The 22,354-nt window shown below is 45.3% G+C and overlaps 1 protein-coding gene across 2 annotated transcripts; it reads right to left on the minus strand.

Moving 5' to 3' along the window:
* Positions 1 to 2,340: 2,340 nt before the first annotated feature.
* On the minus strand, positions 2,341 to 5,684 carry LOC101691569 (CD209 antigen-like protein 2). 2 transcript variants are annotated; one of them, XM_045084935.1, is made up of 8 exons: positions 5,511 to 5,684; positions 5,294 to 5,407; positions 5,079 to 5,165; positions 4,543 to 4,605; positions 4,115 to 4,192; positions 3,751 to 3,902; positions 3,169 to 3,281; positions 2,341 to 2,777 (listed from the first exon to the last, which is right to left on the minus strand). In XM_045084935.1, exons 1-8 carry the CDS (start codon positions 5,548 to 5,550, stop codon positions 2,636 to 2,638), a joined length of 789 nt encoding a protein of 262 aa, XP_044940870.1. In that variant the 5' UTR covers positions 5,551 to 5,684; the 3' UTR covers positions 2,341 to 2,635. The 2 variants fall into 2 exon arrangements, with proteins under 2 accessions (XP_044940870.1, XP_044940878.1); XM_045084943.1 differs by having other exon boundaries at positions 5,294 to 5,368; positions 5,511 to 5,683.
* Positions 5,685 to 22,354: the final 16,670 nt, after the last annotated feature.

A 22,354-nucleotide genomic window follows, 5' to 3' on the forward strand; every position in this document is an offset into this window, starting at 1 on the left:
AAGATGATGTAAAGATAATATCTTAAAACAAATAAATAATAATTAAGAAAACCTCTACCAAAAAACCCCCACAGTAATAATTGTCATAGACGATCCATTACGAGACACCGCTGTTATCAATAATTTAATTCTGTAACCTTACACTGTGTGTCTGGAGGGGGCGTTGGATGGGGGAGGTCGTGCTGGTCTTTTCCTGTGCATATGCCAAAATGAGTGGATGGGAATTTTTTTTTTTAAAGATTTTATTTATTTATTTGACAGAGAGAGATCACAAGTAGACAGAGAGGCAGGCAGAGAGAGAGAGAGGGAAGCAGGCTCCCCGCTGAGCAGAGAGCCCCATGCGGGACTCGATCCCAGGACCCTGAGATCATGACCCGAGCCGAAGGCAGCGGCTTAACCCACTGAGCCACCCAGGTGCCCCATGGATGGGAATTTTTTGAAAAATGGATTATTTCCGAAGTCTCGTAGTATTTCCTCACAAGATATTTACTCATTACCAAGGGGGGCGGAAACATGAACCTAGGAGTGGAGGAAAGTGGCGGTCACACCTTAACCGAGCAATTGTGGAGAGCGTAGCTAATATCAAGACATATGGACATCGCGTAATCCTTGAGATGTGCCGCTAGGAAGGACACAACATCCCCGCTGTGGTATTTTTGCCAAAAATGATGACTAACCTCAGTGTAATTATGAAAGGGAGACAAACAGAAAAGAAAAAGAAAAGAAAAAAACCAACAACACAGATGAACTCAAATTGGGGGACAGTCTGTAAAACAACTGACCAGTACTTGTCAAAAGGTTAAGGACAGGAAGACAATAAGAAAGTGAAGGTGGGGGGCGCCTGGGTGGCTCCGTGGGTTAAGCCTCTGCCTTCGGCTCCGGTCATGGTCTCAGGGTCCTGGGATCGAGTCCCGCATCGGGCTCCATGCTCAGCGGGGAGCCTGCTTCCTCCTCTCTCTCTGCCTGCCTCTCTGCCTACTTGTGATCTCTCTCTCTGTCAAATAAATACATAAAACACTTTTTTTAAAAAAGAGACTGAAGGTGGGGAACTGTAAGAGATGCGTTTGTGTTGTTTTAAGCCCCTGTTTGTGGTGATTTGTTACAACATCAATAGGAAACTAACACACACACTCAGAAATTACGTTTTTTTTTTAAATTTGCATGAATAAAGTCACAAAACTTTACAGAAGGACATTTTGTTTATTTATTTAAAAAAATTTAAAGATTTTATTTATTTATTTGACAGAGAGAGAGGGAACACAAGAAGAGGGAGTGTGAGAGGGAGAAGCAGGCTTCCTGCCGAGCAGGGAGCTTGACTCAAGGCTTGATCCCAGGACCCTGGGATCAGGACCTGAGCCAAAGGCAGGCGCTTAAACACTGAGCTGCCCACGTGCCCCTGAAGGATATTTTAAAGATACCTTGAATCGGGGTGCCTGAGTGGCTCAGTGGGTTAAAGCCTCTGCCTTTGGCTCAGATCCTGATCTCAGGGTCCTGGGATCAAGCCCCGCATCAGGCTCTCTGCTTGGTAGGGAGCCTGCTTCCCCCTCTCTCTCTGCCTGCCTCTCTGCCTACTTGTGACCTCTGTCTGTCAAATAAATAAATAAATAAACAAATAAATAAATCTTTTAAAAAGAAAAAGAAAAGAAAGGTACCTTGTAATGAGATGATGTGTTCAGGAATGAATGAACACATAGATTGACAGACAGACAGACATGTACATATCTATATGTATACATGTACATTCCCAACCAAAATTACAAATTAATTCAAAACTGTATCTGAGAAATAAGATATACAAGGGGATCCTGGGTGGCTCAGTCAGTTAAGTGTCTGCCTTCGGCTCAGGTCATGATCCCAGGGTCTTGGGATCGAGCCCTGCATCAGGCTCCTTGCTCAGCAGAGAGCCTACTTCTCCCTCTATCTCCTGCTCGTTATCTCTCTCTCTCTCAAATAAATAAACAAAATCTTAAAAAAAGAAGAAAGAAAGAAAGAAAATACACAGTAGTAGAGAGAAACATGTTGAAAGACAACAATGTCTCAGTTACTATCAAACATAGTATATTAAATTATAGTATGAAATATGAAGTATAGTATATAGTGTAAAACTATAGTCACTTAAACAGTTTCAAAAAATAGACATAAGGGACACCTGAGTGGCTCAGTCAGTCAAACGTCTGCTTTCAGTTCAGGTCGTGATCCTGGGGTCCTGGAATCGAGTCCCGCATCGGGCTCGAGCCTGCTTCTCCCTCTCCCCCTGCTTGTGCTCTCTCTCTCGCTCTCACTATTTCTCTTTCTTTCAAATAAATAAATAAATAAAACCGTTTTAAAAATAGACATACGTTCCATGGGGCACATAATGCCATGTGCAACTTTATTAAGGGGATGTCATGGGGGGCTGGCGGGGGGGGGGTCGAGTCCGTCAATAGAAGGGAGAGGTCTCTACCCTATGGAGGGACAGGTCTTAGAGGAGAAGGGGTCTCAGACTCTCCCTCAGAATCACAAAGACCTCCATGCAGGAGGAGGATGGCAAATCACCAGAGGGAGAAACAGAAAGAAAGGGCCAGAGAAAGGAGCAGAACGCATGCCCAAGCTGCCTGATCTCTAGAGGCAGGTGGAGAGCAGGGCGCATCGACCCTCAGGAGCCAGGGCAGGGGGACGAGGGCTTCTCACACGTCCAGAAGTTTTCCACGCTACATCGGTTGTCGTTCCAGCCTTCGCTGTATAATTCTACACAGTCCTCGTCTCCGTGGTTGTTGGGTTCCCCTTCTTTCCAGAAGCTGTGAACACCGTGGCAGCTATCAGCCCCCCTACTCCACCCGGAGCCCAACCCTGCGCCCCCCCCCCCAAGAGCAGGTCCCTGACTTTGGGCACTAAAAGTCCAAGCACCAGCCAGAGAGGGGTAAGGACTCAGAGGTGCTGCTTTCAAAAATGAGGGTTCAAACACCCCTTCCATGGAATCAGCTCTGGCAAAGCAAAAAATGCAGACTCCTGGGCCCATGCCTAGGATGATAGAGTCGGGCTCTCCCCGCTGGGATGGAACCAGGACTCTGCCTCTCCACCAGGCTCATCAGGTGATGTTTTCCAATCAAGCGACCGAGGGCCCCTGGCTTGGGTTTCCCTGCCCACGCCCCCCCCCCACCCCCAGGGCTATGTCCTCTAGCCGGTCACCTGAGCTGTACGGGGGAGTCGTCCAGCCACTTCCAGGACCCCTCATTGTGGTGGTCACTGAGGCCGATCCAGGTGCGCTGGTTATTTTTCGTATTCCAAGACTTCAGAAATTTCTGGGGCGGCGGCGGGGCGGGGGGGGGGGTGGGTGGGCAGCAAGATGTCACCGGCCCTGCCTGCCCGCATCCCCACGGTTGTCCCCCCGCCCCGTGAAAGATCTCCTGTGGTCCAGCCTGTAGCCCTGACTCAAGCTGCACGTGTTCCCACGCGCGTGTGTGCGTGGCCGTGTGTTCATGTGCGCACACATGTGGAACTGTGTTCACTTGCGTCTGGGGAGACATCGCGTACGGTCTCGGGAGCGCGCTGAGTCCCCCCCTCTGTCCACAGTGGGCTTCTGCCACGCAGGTTCTCTCACACGACCCTCCCAAGCCCACCTTGGGGCCTCCTCCAGGAAGCCTTCCCTGCCCAGCTCCCCCTCCCCAGCTCCGCAGGGCTGCCAACTCTCGGAGGACAGAGGAAGGACAGAAGGCTTTTTGGCTGACACTCCCACGGCCCCGCCCCCGACGGGAACCCTGCCCGGCCCACCTGCTCCGCTGTACTGTTGATGATCACCAGCTGCGCCCTCAAGTTCTGACACGCCGAGATGGCATCTTTCCAGACGTTCTGGGTCTGGGAGAAGAAGTAGCAGGTTCCCTGGAAGAGTTCCCATTTCCAGGGACAGGGGCGGCACAGGCCAGCTGGGGAGGAGAGTGGGGGCAGGGCGGACAGGCCCCCAGCACCACTGTCAGCTCTGGAGAACCCTCTGTTCAGCTGTCAGCTCAGTTCCAGGGACAGATCCCTGCCCTGCTCTGCCCTGCCCTGCCTTCCTGGGGCGGGAACCATAGAAAGTGAGTTCCAGCCCCACCTGTGGTTCCTGAACTCCCTCCCGGCTTTGGTGTCTGACACTTACCCAGGGTGGCATTCATCCAAGTCAGCTGCTGGAGGATCTCATCCAGGTCTGATCGTGGGGGCTTCTGAGACACACCCACTGGGAGAAGGAGACTTCTATTAGGAAGCACCTAGTGTGTGCTTAGTGCAGACAGCAGCCCCTGAGAGCCGATCTATAGATTGCACAGTGACCCCAAGAGTCTATTATGCAAATAAAAAACAGAGACTCGGAGAATGACTTGCTGACATTGACCCCCAGGATCTCCTCCACGGATCCAGTCTCCTCCCCAACTTCAACCCTCTGGGGTCAGGGTCACAGTGGGGGCAGAGGGGCAGAAGGGTGGGGGAGGGGAGGGTGATGGGATGGAAGGGGCAGGCGGTGGCTCATCCAAAGTCTCACTGCCTCTGAGCCCTCCCTGGCCCCAAACCCTGCATTCGGCCCTTCTTCACCTTGGCTGGGGCTCTGCTGATGGTCCCACTTCTCTTTCTGCAGTGACTGGCGAACGCTAGAGACTATAAGAGAGCAGAGAAGTTCTCTTTTTTTTTTTTTTTTAAGATTTTATTTATTTATTTCACAGAGAGAGAGATCACAAGTAGGCAGAGAGGCAGGGAGCGGGGAGGGGGAAGCAGGCGTCCTGCTGAGCAGAAAGCCCGATGTGGGACTCGATCCCAGGAACCTGAATTCATGACCTGAGCTGAAGGCAGAGGCCCAGCCCACTAAGCCACCCAGGTGCCCCGAGAAGTTCTCTTTATCAGCATCAGTTGTAGGCCTGACCCCGTGTTGAATCTGGTTTCAAGGTTTCTGGGAGCCTAAATTCCCTGTGGAGCAAGATGGGCTGCATCTCACACAGGCCCAGAGAGGGGTAGTAACCAACCCACAGTCACACAGCAGGTGGCGTGGAGCTCACAGGCCCAAGCCTTTGTGGTCTGGGGACTGTGAAATAGGACAAACACCTAACGAGCCCCAAGACTGGCCCCTGACTCACCTTGAACCAGGGTGGCCACCAGGAGCAGGAAGAAGCCCACAGAGACGAGAAGAAGAAGTAGAGGCAGCTGGGCCCGCGTCAGACACCCTGCAGGACCAGCAAATGGGCAGAGCCGAGGTTCTCAGGGACAGACCTTGACCCGCCACCCATGCTGGACACGGACCCCCAGCTGCTCCTTCCCCAGATGCCTGCCCTGAAAACGCCCCCCTCGGTACCTGGCAAGATCTTTGAGCCCCTGAGTAGACCAGTGTATTTCTTCGTTACTCTCCTGTCCCCAAACATCTCCTCCTCTGAACGGGACAGAACACAGTCAGCTGAGCTCTTGAAGCCTGCCAAGCCATGCTGTGAGCTGGGGGGCAGCCCCGACTCACCCCGGGGACCCTGGAGTCCTGCCCTCCCTACCATCACCCCCGAGTGGGGGCCCAGACTCACCGGGGTCCCCCAGGTCCTTGGAGTCACACATTTCTGCCATTCTCCTGTTCTCTCCGGCTCCTCTCCCGAGGATGGTTTTTATAACCCCACGTGCTGCCCTTGCAGCCCGTCCTCGGGAACGCTCCTCCCTGGTTCAGGAAGAAGAACAAGAAACAGGACATTGCTTCCGCCCAGAACAGTGGGTGGAAGAACAAAGTGCTGACACAAGGAGTAGAGGGGACGTGAGGGTGGGGACAAGAGCTGAGTGGTCAACTCTGGTGTCCGGAGGCGCTGTTCCCACCCCTTTGTAGTCCTGTGACCATTGGCTTGCCTTGTCAGGGTCTCAGTTTCCTCGCCTGTGAAATGGGACGATTACCCTGCCTCACACTAGGTATTAAACCTCACTTCTTCTGAGGTTTAATACTGTGGGCTGGTCATGGGGTTGTAACAGCCCTTACATGTGCCTCTTGGTTCCCTTGTAGAAACAAGTAATAAATCTGAATTTGTTGGATCGCAGGTGTGTTCCGGTTGTCTTTGACAATTCTCACAAGACCTCTAGGAGAAAGAGACCGTGAGTATCGTGCTTGACAGATGAAGAAAGTGAGAAACAGAGAGGGGAAGCAACTTGCCTGAGGTCACACAGCTTGGAAGTGGTGGGGCTCAGAGTTGGATCCTGGCAGGTAGACCTCTGAGTCCCTGCTTAATCACCACATTAAGCAATTACTCTTTTCCTGCTTTGTAATTACTAAGTAGTTTGTAGGGAGTCACTTTGAAACTGTGTGTATCAAACTCTCAATTTATGTATTTATGGACTCCTGGTTTCCTACCTGATTCAATTGCTTATATGTTTCTCTCTTTCTCTCTCTTTTTACCTAAGTAAGTTTCCTGCAGACAATATATAATTGGATCATCTTTTTATCCATTCTGTCAATATCTACCTTCTTTTTTTAAAAAGTATTTATTTATTTGAGAGAGAGAAGGGGAAGGAATCCCAAACAGACTTCACGCCAAGCGTACTATGAAGGTTTTTTAATATGTTATTTGGTGCATATATATATATCTGTTGGCTATATGTTGAGGAGTGGAATTTTGGGATTACAGTGTATGCATGCATATTCTACTTTAGTAAATACTGCCAAAAAATTGTCCTAAGTGGTTGTTCTAATTCTTATTATATATAGAATTAGATATATATTAGATAATACATAATAGATATATATTTCTTGGTATTGTTCTTAATTTTCATTTTATCCTTTCTAATGGATACAAAGTAATATTTATTATGATCTGAATATATATTTCTTTCATGACTAATGATGTTGAGTATATTTTAATGTGCTTGTGACCATGTGATATTCTTTTTCTGTGAACAACCAATTCTAGTCTCAAGAAATTTATATATTTTTTTATCTAAGGCTATATTTTTTGCTTCAGAGAATGAGGTAGATTTTTTTCCCTATTGATCAATCACTATTTATTTAATTTCTAATTTTTTAAATTTAAATTCAATTGATTAACATATAATCTGTTATTAGTTTCGGAGGTTGAAGTCAGTGATTCATCGTCACTTGTAACTCCCAGTGCTCTTTACATCACGTGTCCTCCTTAATGTCCAGCACCCAGTTACCCCATCCCGCACCCCCTCCCCCTCAGTAACCCTCAGTTTCTTTCCTTTGGTTAAGAGTTTCTTATGATTTTCTCCCTCTCTAATTTTGCTTTATTTTTTCCTCTCTTCCACTGTGATCCTCTGTTTTGTTTCTTAAATTCTGCATATGAGAGCATATGATAATTATCTTTCTCTGGTTGGCTCATTTCACTTAACATAATACCTTCTGGTTCCATCCACATCATTGGAAATGGCAAGATTTTTTTTGAGGGCTGAGTAGTATTCCATTGTATACACATACTACATTTTCTTTATCCATTAATCTGCTGATGGACATGAGGGCTCTTTCCATAGTTTGGCTGTTGTGGACATTGCTGCTATAAACATTGGGGTCCAGGTATCCCTTAGATCAGTACATTTGTATCTTTGGGGTAAATACCCAGTAGTGTGATTGCTGGGTCATAGTGTAGCTCTATTTTCAACTCTTTGAGGAACCTCCATATTGTTTTCCAGAGTTGCTACACCAGCTTGCATTCCCACCAACAGTGTAGGAGGGTTCCCCTTTCTATGTATCTTTGCCAACATCCATAATTTCCTGACTTGTTAATTTTAGCCATTCTGACTGGTGTGAGGTGGTATCTCATTGTGGTTTTGATTTGTACTTCCCTGGTGCCAAGTGATGTTGAGCATTTTTTCATGTGTCTATTGGCCATTTGGATGTCTTCTTTGGAAAAATGTCTGTTCATGTCTTCTGCCCATTTCTCGATTGGATTATTTGTTCTTTGGGCATTGAGTCTGATAAGTTCTTTATAGATTTTTGATACGAGCCCTTTATCTGATATGTCATTTTAAAATATCTTTTCCCATCCTTTTGGTTGTCTTTTGGTTTTGTTGACTGTTTCCTTTGCTGTGCGAATCTTTTTATCTTGATGAGGTCCCCATAGTTCATTTTTGCCTTTGTTTCTCTTGTCTTTAGAAACATGTCTAGCAAGAAGTTGCAGCTGAGGCCACAGTCAATCCCTCCCTTTTAATTGGAGAGTTTAGTTCATTTATATTTAATGTAATTACTGATAAGGTAGGGTTTATATCTCCCATTTTGATATTTATTTTTTGTATGTCCTATGTTTTTTTGGTCCTCAGTTATTCCCCTATCTTTTTGTGTTTAATAGATATTGTCTAATGTATCATTTTAATTCTCATGTTTCTTTTACTATATACTTTCAAAGTATTTTCTCAGTGGCTGCCTTTGGGATTACTATTAACATCTTAATGTATAACAACCTAGGTCGGATTAATATCAATTTAGTTTTTTTTTTTTAAGATTTTATTTATTTATTTGTCAGAGAGAGAGAGAGAGAGCAAGAGCGAGCACAGGCAGAGTGGCAGGCAGAGTCAGAGGGAGAAGCAGGCTCCCTGCGGAGCAAGGAGCCCGATGTGGGACTCGATCCCAGGACGCTGGGATCACGACCTGAGCCGAAGGCAGCTGCTTAACCAACTGAGCCACCCAGGCGTCCCAATATCAATTTAGTTTTAATGGTATACAAAACTTTGCTCCTGTATAGTTCCATTTTCTCTCCCTTTATGCTGCTATTATCACAAGTTACCTCTCATACATGTGTGCCAATCAACTTAGACTTTCAATCGCTGCATTTTACAGTTGTCTTTCAAATCAGATGGGGAAAAAGAAGTTACAAGGAAAAATTACATTTGTACTGTCTTTACATTTACCTATGTAGTTACCTTTATGGGCGATCTTTATTTCTTCATGTGTGTTTGAGAAACTACCTAATGTTCTATCACTGCATCTTAGAGGATTCCTTTTATTTCTTTGATTGCAGTGAAATACTCATAACATGAAATTTACCATTTAAACTGTACAATTCAGTAGCATTTAGTACATTTGCAGTGTTGTGGATGTAATGCAACCATCACCATTTTTTAAAAGATTTTATTTATTTATTTGACAGACAGAGATCACAAGTAGGCAGATAGAGAGGGGAAGCAGGCTCCCCGCTGAGCAGAGAGCCTGACACAGGGCTCAATCCCAGGACCCTGGGACCATGAACCAAGACGAAGGCACAGGCTTTAACCCACTGAACCACCAGGCGCCCCAAACATCACCATTTTATAATTTTATAATTCCATTTTATATATATTTTCTTCACCCCAAAATGAAAACCCATACTCACCAAGTAGTCACTTCCATTCCCACTTCCCTCACACACACCCCCAAACCACTAATCTATTTCTGTCTCTATGGATTTACCTATGATGCATATTTTGTATAAATGGAATCATACGAAATGTACATTTTGTGTCTGGTTTCTTTCACTTAGCATAATATTTTCAAGGTCCCTCTATGTTGAAGCATGTATTGGTATTTTCCTCTATGGCTGAATGACATAGTTTTGTTAGATATATAATTCTTGGTTGGTAGGGGTTTTTTCCCCCTTCTAATGTTTAGAATATGTCTTTCCACTGCCTCTGACCCCCATAGTCTGTGATTAGAAATAAGCTATTAATCTTACTAAGGACCACTTATACATTATGAGACATTTATCTCTTGCTGCTTTCAAGATGCTTTCTAATCTGTTTTTAAACAGTTTGATTATTTTGTGTGTAAGTGTGGATCTCTTTGGCCTAATTGGAGTCTGTTGAACTTCTTAATGTGTAGCCCAACACTTTCATCAAATTTTGGAAGCTTTCAGCCATTTCTTCAAATATTTCCTACCCCTGGGGCGCCTGGGTGGCTCAGTGGGTTAAAGCCTCTGCCTTCAGCTCAGATCACGGTCCCAAGGTCCTGGGATCGAGCCCCGCATTGGGCTCTCTGCTCGGCAGGGAGCCTGCTTCCCTTCCTCTCTCTCTGCCTGCCTCTCTGCCTACTTGTGATCTCTGTCTGTCAAATAAATAAATAAAATCTTTAAAATATATATATATATTTCCTGCCCCTTTCCATCTTCCCTCTCCTTTTAACACTCCCATTAGGCATATGTTGGTATGTTTGATGGTGTCCCTCAAGTCTCTGAGGCTTTGTTAAATTTTTTTAAAGATTTAATTAATTAATTAATTAATTTGAGAGAGAGAGACTGAGATAGTGGCAGAAAGCACAAGTGTGGAGAAGAGGGAGAAGCAGACTCCCCCACTAAGCAGGGAGCCCGACACAGGGAGATCCCAAGACCCTGGGATCATGATCATGTGCCAAAGACAGACACTTAACAGACTTAGCCACCTAGGCACCCTGGCTCAGGGTAGATTTTTATTCATCCTTCCCCCCCCCCCCATTGCTCAGACTGGATAATCTCAATGGACCTATCTTCAATCGCTGCTGATTCTTTCTTCTGCCTGTTCAAATCTGCTATTGAACCTACTAGTGAAAATCTCATTTCAGGTATTGTACTTTTCAACTTCAGAATTTCTATATGGTTTCTTTTCAGAATTTCTCTTTATTGGTATTCTCTAGTTAGTGACATATTGTTCTCATACTTTTGGTTTTTTAAGATTTTATTTTATTTTTAAAAATAAAACAGTGACTTAGAATATTTGTCTAGTAGCTCCAACATGTGTGCTCTCTCAGGAACAGTTTTTACTCACTGTTTTTTCCCCTGTGTATGGGTAATACTTCCTTGTTTCTTTGTATGTCCCATAATATTTTTGTTGGAAAGGGACACTTCAAATAATATAACAACTATGGAAATCAGATTTTCCGTCCTCCTAAAGGTTTGCTGTTGCTGCTGTTTGTTGCTGGTTTTTGTTTATTTAATTACTTTTCTGCACTAGTTCTGCAAAGTTTATATTTTCCGCCATGTATGCCCACTAAAATCTCTATTCAGTTAGCTTAGACGTTAGGTGATGGTTGGACAGACATTTCCCTGGATGCCTCTATAAGTCTTCCAGTCTCTGCTGAGGGTCTTTGTATGTTCAGACACAACTTCAATGTGCAGCCAGAAACTTTGAAACTCTGCCTTAGCCTTCACTTCCTGCTTTCACAGAGCCTTCAAAGCCCCTAAGGGCATCTCGTTCCTTAAATTTTCCTTTTGAGACTTGTGATTAGGTTATTATTTGTCCCATCACCTCACACAGCTGTCATTTTAAAATATTTGACAAGTGTTCACTGGGGAGAGGCTTTTAGCTTTGGACAAGTTCAAACAAAGTCAACTAAAGACTAGCCTTTCAAGTGAGGTCTTCCAGAGAACCAATAGGCAGATGAAATAATGACTTTTGTTCAGAAATGAGGATTTTCAAGAGCTCCAGCTGTGTTCTTCTCCCTCCAGTACCAGCAATATGGGCTTTTCTTCTTTCTTTCTTTCTTTTTTTAAGATTTTATTTATTCACTTGAGTGAGAGAGAGAGACTATGAGAGGGGAGAGGGTTAGAGGGAGAAGCAGACTCCCTGTCAAGCAGGGAGCCCAATGCAGGACTCAGTCCCAGGACTCCAAGATCACGACCTGAGCTGAAGGCAGTCGTTTAACCCATTGAGCCACCCAGGTGCCCCAAGGGCTATTATTTTTCAAGGATATTTCTGGGGGCATGTGGGTGGCTCAGTGGGTTAAGCCTCTGCCATTGGCTCAGGTCATGATCTCAGGGTCCTGGGATCAAGCTCCACATCGGGCCCTCTGCTTAGCAAGGAGCCTGCTTCCCCCTCTCTCTGTCTGCCTCCCTCTCAGCCTACTTGTGGTCTCTGTCTGTCAAATAAGTTTTAAAAATCTTAAAAAAAAATAAAGGATACTTCTGAGTTGGATAGTGGGGAATGGAACTAGAGTAAGTTAAAATTCCACTGATCTCACTGTTCTTTACTGAGATTCAGCTGTTTTTCTCCACTAAATACTCCCTGAATTGTTGCAAGATTTTGGTTGATTTCCAAAGTCCTAAAAATGCTGATTCCGACAAATTTTGCAGTTTATTCCCTTGTTTTTATAGAGGGGCAAAATTTACTCTGCCATTCTTGCTGATGTTATTTTCCTCCCAACAACACCCCCCCCCATATTTTTGATGCTTAAATTGTCTTTGATTTGATTCTATGTCCTTTTGATATCTGCCTATCCATTTTTTGCTAATCAGTTTTTCTTCCTGTTGATTTGCAACCTCAGGAATTTCTCTGGGTGAAATCTGAAACCAGTCCCCATACACATAGGGCAGGGTGAAAAAGAAAAAGTCCACTCCAGATTGCTAGGTGGCAGTTCTAATAAGCAAAGGAATTACATATGAGGTTTGTCTTGGGTGTTTACAAGACGAGTAGATCTCCACACCTGCCTACCAGAATCTTAAAAGTTTATACAGAGGCCTTAACAGAATTCATTCATATATATTATCCAGATGGCCATAACACCACATCACTCTCACAAAGGCTATGTCCTTGCAGCAGCCTCTAGGCATGGGGAAGGCAAGTGACACCCACACTCCAAGGATTGGGGAGGGAGTGGGGAGCGTCTGAGGTGTTCAGGTCTAGCTCACAGTTCAACGAGTGACCTTCTCCAACTGAAGACCTTCTCCAACACTTCCTTTCTGGTCTAACTAGATGTTTCAGGCTTCCTCTGTCCCAATTCTGGAACCAGCCATTTTCCCAAAGAGCCCTAGTTGCTTTGTGTGTGTGTGTGTGTGTGTGTGTGTGTGTGTGTTTTAAATTTATTTTTTATTTATTTTCAGCATAACAGTATTCATTATTTTTGCACCTAGTTGCTTTTAAATGGAGAATGGCATTCAGAAACCAAGACCTGGATGTGCTCATTGTTATTGAGGTATCACTGGTCCCAGGACCTTTTGGTAGACAAATGGGAACACACCACACACCCACACACACACACACACCTCCAAATATTTGAAAACCATGATTTCACACCAACACCTCCAATTAAATGCAATAGGGTTCATTCGAGTTTTCTTTCCATTCAACTTTATAACACCCTTCTCTGATGTTGGGAAATCTGGTTCCCATTATCCTGAATTTTATTATTTGTTTCTTTGTTTAATCCATTCCCCCATATATAATCAATCTCTCTTTTCCACCACCACAACTCTGTGTGGATGTCTTCTTTACTGTGCTTGGACCCTGACTCCTTGCATGGGGCAGACAGACTGTCGTGTCATCCCTCTTACCTCACTTAGTCCCCAACACCCCATACCAGTTGACCCCTCTGCATGAATGCCCTCCTTACCAGGTTTGGACTCCAGCACTCTAGTGGCCATCACTCTGAACATTTACTCTTTTCATCTAAGAACGGGATGGTTTGCTCTGTCTCCTAAACATCTCTCTATCCCTGCCAGCCCTCCCATACCCAGAGCTGGTGTCTGCCTGCCCCCTGGTATGGAAGGTGCCACTGCTCTTGGCTCATCTACGAAGGGCTCATTTTATCCCTGAAAACCAGATCATCACAACTTCCTTGCGATCACCACTCTTAACTAACTCTATTGAAAAAAAATGGGTTTTTCTCTGGGTTTTCCTAGTCGTCACAAGGAAAGTGAGGGTCTTTTGGGTTCTTCTACATTTTAACTGAAAGGAAAGATCCAACCAGCATTTCCTTGAGTGCTGATTTTTCTGCTAAGTGCTTTTTGCACACGATCTCAGCTAATTCCCATAACACAGCTACTATTATTTCATTTCATTACTATTATTTCATTTCACCTAACAGCAAAAAAAGTTCAGAAATTATGTCCCCCGCCCATGGATGCTGGAGCTGGGGGACAGAGCAAGAAAGCACACCATCTTCTTTCTTGTCTGTGCCTCAAACTCCAAAAAAACGGGAGGGGGGATTGATAATACAGCCTCTCAGATTTAGGGAGTCCACGAGAGAGAGGAGGGGAGCCAGATTCAGGCTCAAAATCTGTTTCTCTGTCCACTCTCTGTCTCCCCCAGAATGTAACTTTCTAGACCAAGAGTTGGCAAACATTTAAAAAAAGGGGGGGCACACAGCAAATATTTTTTGGCTTTGTAAGTCATACAGTCTCTGTCACAATGACTCAACTCTGCCACGGTAACATGAAGGCACCACAGACAGTATGTCAGCAAATAGAGGGGGACTGGCTGTGCAGAGGGAGGAGACTAAGTCTGTTTCCTTCACTGCTGTACCCCCAGTGTCCAGAAATGGCGCTCCATCAGTGTTTGCTGAAGGTATGACTAAATGAATTATCATCGCTGGTGTGGAGAAGTGGTGACACTCATTTCACCTATGAGGACAACGGAGGCACAGAGAATTGAGGAGACCTGCCCATGGCTGCACAGCACAAGGCAGACCTGGGGTCCAAGGTCAAGTCTGCCCCATTTGGCATCCTCTCTGTGCCCAGCTGGGTCTCCTGGGGAGGTGGTGGCTTTCCCATCTGCAGACACATCAGCAGAGATGAAATGTCAACCCCTCGGAACCCCAAGCAAGATATTCTCTCTCGGATGGACTATTCCTACCACCTTCGTTATTAACCATTTCATCTGGGGTTGAGCACCTCCTGAGCGATCCGAGACCAGCCATCCAGTTTTCCCTCCTGGGGCTGGGAGTCCTGCTGAAATACTTTCAGCTCCTCTGGGAGGTCACATTCTGTCTGACTTCCCAATCTCTGCGTGTGCGAATCGCTCCAGAAGGTGACACTCCTTCTCTCAGCATCCAACTCCACCTCTGCTCAAACAATTTGTCCTTCAGAATGTAACCTTTCCCCCAGAGTGTAATTCCCTTCTGGAAGCTCTCGGAGTATTTTCCAGCATCACCAAACTGTTTTCCAATCCCCAGCCAACACCAACAGGATGTCCCACTAATTTAACTCAGCGCTGACATTATCAAGCTGGAGATAACACCAGATCTGTTTAAAAAAAAAAAAAAAGTTCCACTGAGTAAGTTTTAAAGCTCTTACTACCTTTATCCCATTATGCATGAATCGAGCAGCTTCCAATCTAGCCCGATAGAAAGTTTGGAGGAGCTGGACGAGGCAAGAAGGAAGCAAGAACAAGGAAATTGTGCTGGGCCAAAAAAGCGAGGTTCCATTACTGCAAGCTTCCTCGCCCATAGGGGAGGGCAGGGGTCCATGAGGCAGGTCACCTAACTAGGGCTGATCAGGTGATTCCTGACTGGCTGGTTAAGATTCCACTTCTGAGAGAGCCAAGCTGTGATTGAGTTAAACTTCGGTGTCGTGACGGTGGGGTTAGCGTGTTTGGGGCCTGTTGCCTTGTTTTTAACACATCCCACAGATTAAGGGCTCAGTCCCAGAGGACCGTCCCCAACTTCAAACACCAACTGCAAGTCCAGGCCACCCCTACCTCTGACTGACCCACTATAACTTAGGGGTTCCCACGACCACCTCCTCAGATTTCTTCAGATCATTTGTGAGAACTATTTATCCAACTTAGGGGGAACACTGACGTCCATTTCCTGGTTTGTTATAAAGGATACGGGTAAGCAACCAAATGAAGAGGTGCACAGAATGAGCCAGAAGATCCAGCAGGCTGGTGACTCCGTCCCCACAAAACTGGGCTGCACAGGACCCCCACATAGGGACACCTCACTAACCGGGAAGCTAACCAAGTCTTGTTGTTCAAGAATTTTCTAAGAGATTAACCTCTAAGAAAGATTAAGCCCCCAGAAGTTGCAACCTTCTAATCGTTTGGACTTCTTGGTGACCAGATCCTCCTGAGGCTGAGGAAGGGGCCCTATGCCAAGTCATCTCAAACTCAGGTATGCTCCAAAGAGACCCTTCTAAGTAACAAATGACACTCTTATCACTCAGAAAATTGCAAGGGTCTTGGAACCTTTGGCACAAACACCAGATATATTCCCTATGATATCAGAGAAACCTTCCTAGATCTCCCCACCAAGCTGGGTCTGGTGCTTCCTCCAGGCTCTTCCTGGATCTGTCTTTCAGATCAGTGTCCCCACTATAAACCAAGTTCCACATACAGAAACCAGCTCAAAAGTGATGTTCAGGAAATGTCTAGGGAACACATGGAATGAGCAAATGTTGGTTTACTCTACTACCCAGTTCGACGTCAACATCACGCATAGACACATATGGCTACCCAGTCCTACATCCCCACTCATATTCCCATCTCTCTCCCCATGACAAATCTCATCACCTTTTCATACCACCTCTTCCAAGAAGTCTTCCTTCTCTACCCACTTGTAGCCCATTCCCAAACTAACTGGGCTCACAGACTCTGCCACACCCTGTAAGCTTTGAGCTGATAGGAAGTTTCCCCTGATAGGAGGTCAAAACCCACTTACTTCCCATGGCTCCAACAGGTGACACCTGCGGCTTTAGAGGTGGCATTCTCCCTCTTCTTTGAAATGTTGGCCAGGCTCGGCTGGCATCTCAGAAACTTGCTGGCAACAGAATTCCAGAACCTCAGCTAACGTCCACAGACCAGGAGGAGACCCCCCACCCCCCCCCCCCCCCCCCCCCCCCCCCCCCCCCCCGCCGGCTGTGGTCAGGAATCAGGAAACAGCGTGTTGGCTTTCTTGCCAGGCTGGACAGCGCCACCCAGCGCTCAGAGCAGCTTCAGCGCTGCTTTACGGAACAGATGCCACCTGTTCCTGCCTCCTTGCCTTTGCACTGGCTGGGACGTCTGCCTAGCGTGCCACAGCCTTCCTCCATCTCTCCAACATTTTGCATGTTCTTGAGAGTGACCTCACAATTCCCCCCGGGGTTTGCTCATTTTCCTCTCCTTGAGCGTTCGCACTCCCTGGACACTGCTGCTCCAGGAAGAAGGGCAGCCCCACCACACACTTCTGCCCTGCCGCGAAGTCAACTCCTGGTTCTGCTCTGCTTTAGTCCTGGAAGCTCCGTTTCTGGGGATGTGGATGATCCTTACCTCACATCTTGGAACAGGAAGACTTCCAGGAACATAGGCATGCCCCTCCCCTCTTCGGAAGAAAAAACAAACAAACAACTCCTCAGTCCTCTAGGTGTCACCAAACTTCTTGGAAAAGGTTTTTCTTACTGCTACCTCCTACCACTCCATGAAAATGACCAATGACAGTCTACCCTTCCCCTTGAGAAAATCAACAGACCCATTTTGTCTTGGTTGCACCCACAGAAAGGTGACTACTCCCTTTTCTGCTGGAAATCCCACTCTCCTAAGACTTCCCTCCCTGATGGTGTCATCTCTGGGTTCTCCTCTGTCTCTCCAGCTGCTTCTCCATCCCCTTCATAGGCTCCTCTTCTGCCTGACCTTGAAATGCGCCTATCACTCATGAAGTTTGCTATCCGAATCCCCTTCCCCTGTTGGGGGGCTGAGGATGAAAGGCAGCCAGGGACAGACTGCTCACCCAGTTTCTCCAGGACTGGAGCCTACGTGGGGCTGCAGGGGCAGCAAAGTCAGAAGGAGGCGCCAAGGCCAGAACTGAAGGAGGAGACCATCCAAGATCCAAGAAGCCAAACCTGAAAACCCAAACTGGCCATATGAACCAAATGGTCAGGTTAGGGTATGGGGACACCAGAGTAAAGCTGTAGAATCATCTTGGCCTGGTGGTGTACTAGATCTTTAATTACTTTCCTTTCCAGCGTTTCCTGTGATACTTAGTCCGTTCATGTTTCCAACGTCTTGGGTCCTTTGGATAGCTTGTATCACTCTGTGATTTATTTCTGAATTATTTGTTCATTCCAACTCCCCTCACAGGGAAGCTCTCCCATTACTGCATAACAGATGGCTACCAACCAAGTGAACTGAAGAAACACACATTTATTTATTTATTTTTATGTATTTAATTGACAGACAGAGATCACAAGCAGGCAGAGACGCAGGCAGAGAGAGGTGAGGGGAGCAGGCTCCCTGCTGAGCAGAGATCCCGATGCGGGACTCAATCCCAGAACCCTGAGATCAAGACCTGAGCCGAAGGCAGAGGCTTTAACCAACTGAGCCACCCAGGTGCCCCGAAACACAGATTTATTATCCCAGATTTGTGGGTCAGGAATCTAGACATGACTTAGTAGATCCTTTGCCTACAGTGTTTCATGAGGCTGTAGTCAAGGGGATGGTCAGGATTGGGTTTTTATCTGAAGGCTCAACTGGGGAATGATTTATTTCCAAGCTCGCTCACATGGTTTTTGGTTGCATTTGGTTCCTGTTGGACTAAGGGCCTCAGTTCCTGGCTGGCTGCTGGTCAAAGGATGTCTTCAGGTTTTTGCCACATGAATTATTCCAACACAGCAACTTGCTTCATCAAAGCCAGCAAGGGAGAAAGTGTGCCAGAGAATTGGAAGTCAGACTCTTTTGTAACCTGATTACACAAACGACATTTCTTCAATGATGAGGCATTATGTCTGTTAGAAGCAAATTACTCCTTGGAAGAAGATTACACAAGGCCATGAATACCAGGAAGTGGGGACCAGTGTGAATGATTTTAGAAATGTCTTACCATATCCCACCAGAATATAAATTTTGTTACACCAGGAACATGCTTGTTCATGTTAACTCTCACTCGTCCAGTGTTTTGAAGAGTGAATGGCATCCAGCATGTGCTCAATCAACACTTGTAAAATGAAAGACTGAACAAAGTAAGGTGTATGGTCTAAGAATAGAAGAGCTAGGGATGGTTCAATTTGACATTTCTTTTATTATGTTCTATTCACAGGTTGTTGAAACTAATCAAGGACCAGTGGGATGGGTGGAATTGTCACAGCAGGTAGAACCAAGGGTGGAGGACTGTAGAGTGAGCACAGGCAGGGAGGAGTCACCTGACCATAGAAGTCAAGGTCTGCTCGCTCGCATAACCTTGTAAGGCTCCAGGAAGTGATCAGGTGATACCATGCTTGGTGAGTGTCATATATCTGCCAAGATACATCAGTTAGCTTTTGCTGCATAACAAACTTCCCCCCTCCAAATTAATGGTTCAAAATAAAATCTATTTCATTTATAATTATGTGATTCAGAAATTTGGGTCAGGCTCAGATGGAAAGTTCTGCTGAGGACAGCTGGGCTTATTTCTACATCTGTGGTCAGTGGGTAGATTAGCTAAATTTGGTTACTTAGCCAGCACAGTTTTAAAACATAATAGAAAATAGTGGGGTTTTAAAAATTATTTATTTATTTTAGGGAGAGACAAAGAAAGAGCACAAGTCAGAAGGGCGGAAGGACAGAGAATCTGAAGCAGACTCCACACTGAGTGCATAGCCCAACACCGGGCTCAATCTCAAGTCCCTGTGATCACAAACCTGAGCCAAAACCAAGAGTTGGAGGCTTAACTGACTGTGCCATCCCAGCACCCCCTAACTGAAAATACTTTTACAGTGAAAATACTTAAACAATCAAAAGATTGAATCTCAGTGTGGCTGCTTCAACCAATAGAGTACAGCAGAAATATTGCATGACCTCCAATATTATAGCATTAAAGACCATGCAAGCATCCACCTTGGTTTTTTTTTTGTTTGTTTGTTTGTTTGTTTTTTGATCTCTCTGTGTCTCTTCAACTACTGTGCAGAGAAATGGACAGCAAGTACAAGACACTTTTGAACAAAGTACATGGGCTAGTGGGGAAAGATATTCACATGAGGCTCTGAAATAAGAGAAAATAAGGCAAAATACAGCAAATACTGTCTTTGTGGCACTGGCAGCTCTGGGAGGCACCGTCAATATCTTGATCACCCTGAACCTTTGGCTTTAGGACAAGACTACAAACATTTTTCACATTGAGGTTAAGATATCAAGAATTTGAAGACAGAACTGTGGTGTCAAGGCTCAGCCTTTGAGATGACTCTTTCCCTTACATTTGAAGATTTTCTTCTCTTGGCAGAGAAATAAATCAATATACAGGCAACCACTGGGTGGCTCAGTGCGTTGAGCCTCTGCCTTCGGCTCAGTTCATGGTCTCAGGGTCTTAGGATCGAGCCCCACATCGGGCTCTCTGCTCAGCGGGAGGCCTGGGACGGGGAAAGGTGCTCCCATTTCTCAGACAAGGCTCAGAGGTGATGAGACTGGTCTGGAACACTGGACAGTATTCCAGCTGAGGGAGGTAGTCATTGGGTGGACTCAGCTGTTTTGATTTGATGTTGAGAAATAACATCTTTTCAAAATATGGTGCTGGGAAAACTGGATATTCCCATGCAAAAGGGTGAAGTTAGACCCTGACCTTACACCGTATTAAAAAACTAAACAGATCGGAGACCTGACCACAAGAGCGAAAACTTTAAAACTTATGGGTGCAAAATAACATGAATACTCTTCCATTTAAGAATCATGATGGAATAAAATTCTTACCGATCTCAGAAATCTAAACAGTTGAACCTGACCTTTGAGCCCCTGGTATTCCTCATTGGTCAGCATCCACCTTGTTTAACAGAAGACTCACTCCCAGAGTCTTGAGATATCATGTAAGAAGTCCAGCTACCCTGGGGATGCCATGCTGCGGATGTCATGTGGGGGACCACATGGAAAGTCCCAAGAGCATTGAGAGAGAGACCCCCCCACAACGAGTCCCCAGCCATTTGAGCAATCCCCGTCCAGGAGCCAGACCCGTGAGTAATTATCCCAGATAATTCCAGCCTCCAACCACTAGGCACCCCAGCCCTTTGAGTCTTCCCAGCTTAAGAACTAGAAGCTATGGAGCAAAACAAACTTTCTCCTCTGTGTCTTGTCCACAAATACAGAAACATATTTGAAAATGGCCACTGTTTTAGGCCACTGAGTCCTGGGGTGGCTTGTCGCACAGCAATAAGAAGTTGGAATAGATAACCTCACTCATAGCTGGAGGCTGATTGGAAGGCGGTTGAGGCCATAGAGGCGATGAAATCATATAATTCTCATAACCTGGACCAGCATGGACTAAATCAGAGTATGCAGCTTTCATCAACCCCCAGCAGAAACATTAAAAAAAAAAAAAAAAAAAAAAAAACAAGCAGAAACTGCCACAACCAAGTTTTCAGAACTCTGGAAGAGTCAAGGGTTTATAGCAACCAAGTAAACACTGGTTAATAAAAAGGCAACTTCAGAATGGTAAAAGGCTTTGTGGCATTTTTATTTGCCCTGTCCCACCCTCTTCCTGGTGTGGCAGTGTCTTAAAAAGGGAAGTCCATGTTCTCAGTGTGAGACCCTGGTCCCTGGTCCTGAAGGGAGCACAGCAGACTTTATTCAGAAGTTATAATGTATGTCTGCTCTAACCTGTCTGGGAACTACCTAAAAGACTAACACAAAGTACATGTCTCTGTTTTGCATACTTGGCATTCAAACTAGAGAAGGCTTGGGTGCTGCTTGGACACCCTGCAAGCTGACTTAACCATTCATAGACATCCGGGGCAAAGACTATGGTCAAAACATGCAATACATTGCCTGAGGCTCAAAAGCTGGGGAGAGTGTTTTTGGAAAATTAAGACATTCAGAAACCCCTGTGTATCAGTGGCAATGTAGAAAATCTGGTGGATGCCCAAAGCAAAACACATGCTCCAAAAAGACCTGAGAAGACCCCAAGGTTTACTTTAGGCTGATTCTAGGCTCAGTGCAAGCCTGGCTAAGTGCTGAAGGGGTGCTCTGGCACAGAAGTGATTTGTGAAGACAGAAAGGTGGGATTTTTGTTTTATTTTACTTGTTTGCTTTGTAATCTCTTGATGATCAAGAAAATCTCTGTAAAAACACCAGCTGATCCACAAACTAAGGAACAGAGACTTCAGTGACCACACACATGAAGGAATATAGCATTTGCAAGAATTGCTTGAGAAAGTCACTAATCAAATGTGCTACCAGAGCTTTTAATGATCAAAAACCAAAAACAGTAACATCAAACTCTGGAGCAAGGGGAGAATCTGATATCCAAAGTTACCACATTATGAATATGCAAATGTCCAGTTTTCAACAAGAAAAATCAAAGACATACAAAGAAATGTGAAAGTATGGCCTGTTTAAAGGAAAAAGCAAATCGACAGAAACTAAAGAGATAGGAATTATTAAAAAAGAACCAAACAGAAATAATTGAATTGACAAGTACAAAACTGAAATTCAGAAGTCACTAGCAGTGTTCAATAGCATATTTGAGCAGGCGAAAGAAAGAATGAGAGAGCTTGAAGATAGGATAATTGAGATTATTGAACTCAAGGAGCAGAAAGAAAAAAGAATGAAGAAAAATAAACAGAGCCTAAGGCATCTTTGGATACAATCAAGTAGACCAATATACACATTATGGGATTCCCAGGAGGAGAAGAGAGAGTGGTAGAAAAACACCCCATATCTGGTGAAATACATGAATCTACAAATCCAAGAAATTCAATGGGCTCCAAATAAGATAAACCCAGAGACTGAAACACACTATTATCAAACCGTCAAAAGACAAAGTGAAAATCTTGAGAGCTACAGAAGAAGT

The sequence above is a fragment of the Mustela putorius genome, unplaced genomic scaffold (assembly GCF_011764305.1).
Source record: "Mustela putorius furo isolate JIRA1106 unplaced genomic scaffold, ASM1176430v1.1 tig00000095_pilon_pilon_pilon, whole genome shotgun sequence".
Classification (NCBI taxonomy): domain Eukaryota; kingdom Metazoa; phylum Chordata; class Mammalia; order Carnivora; family Mustelidae; genus Mustela; species Mustela putorius.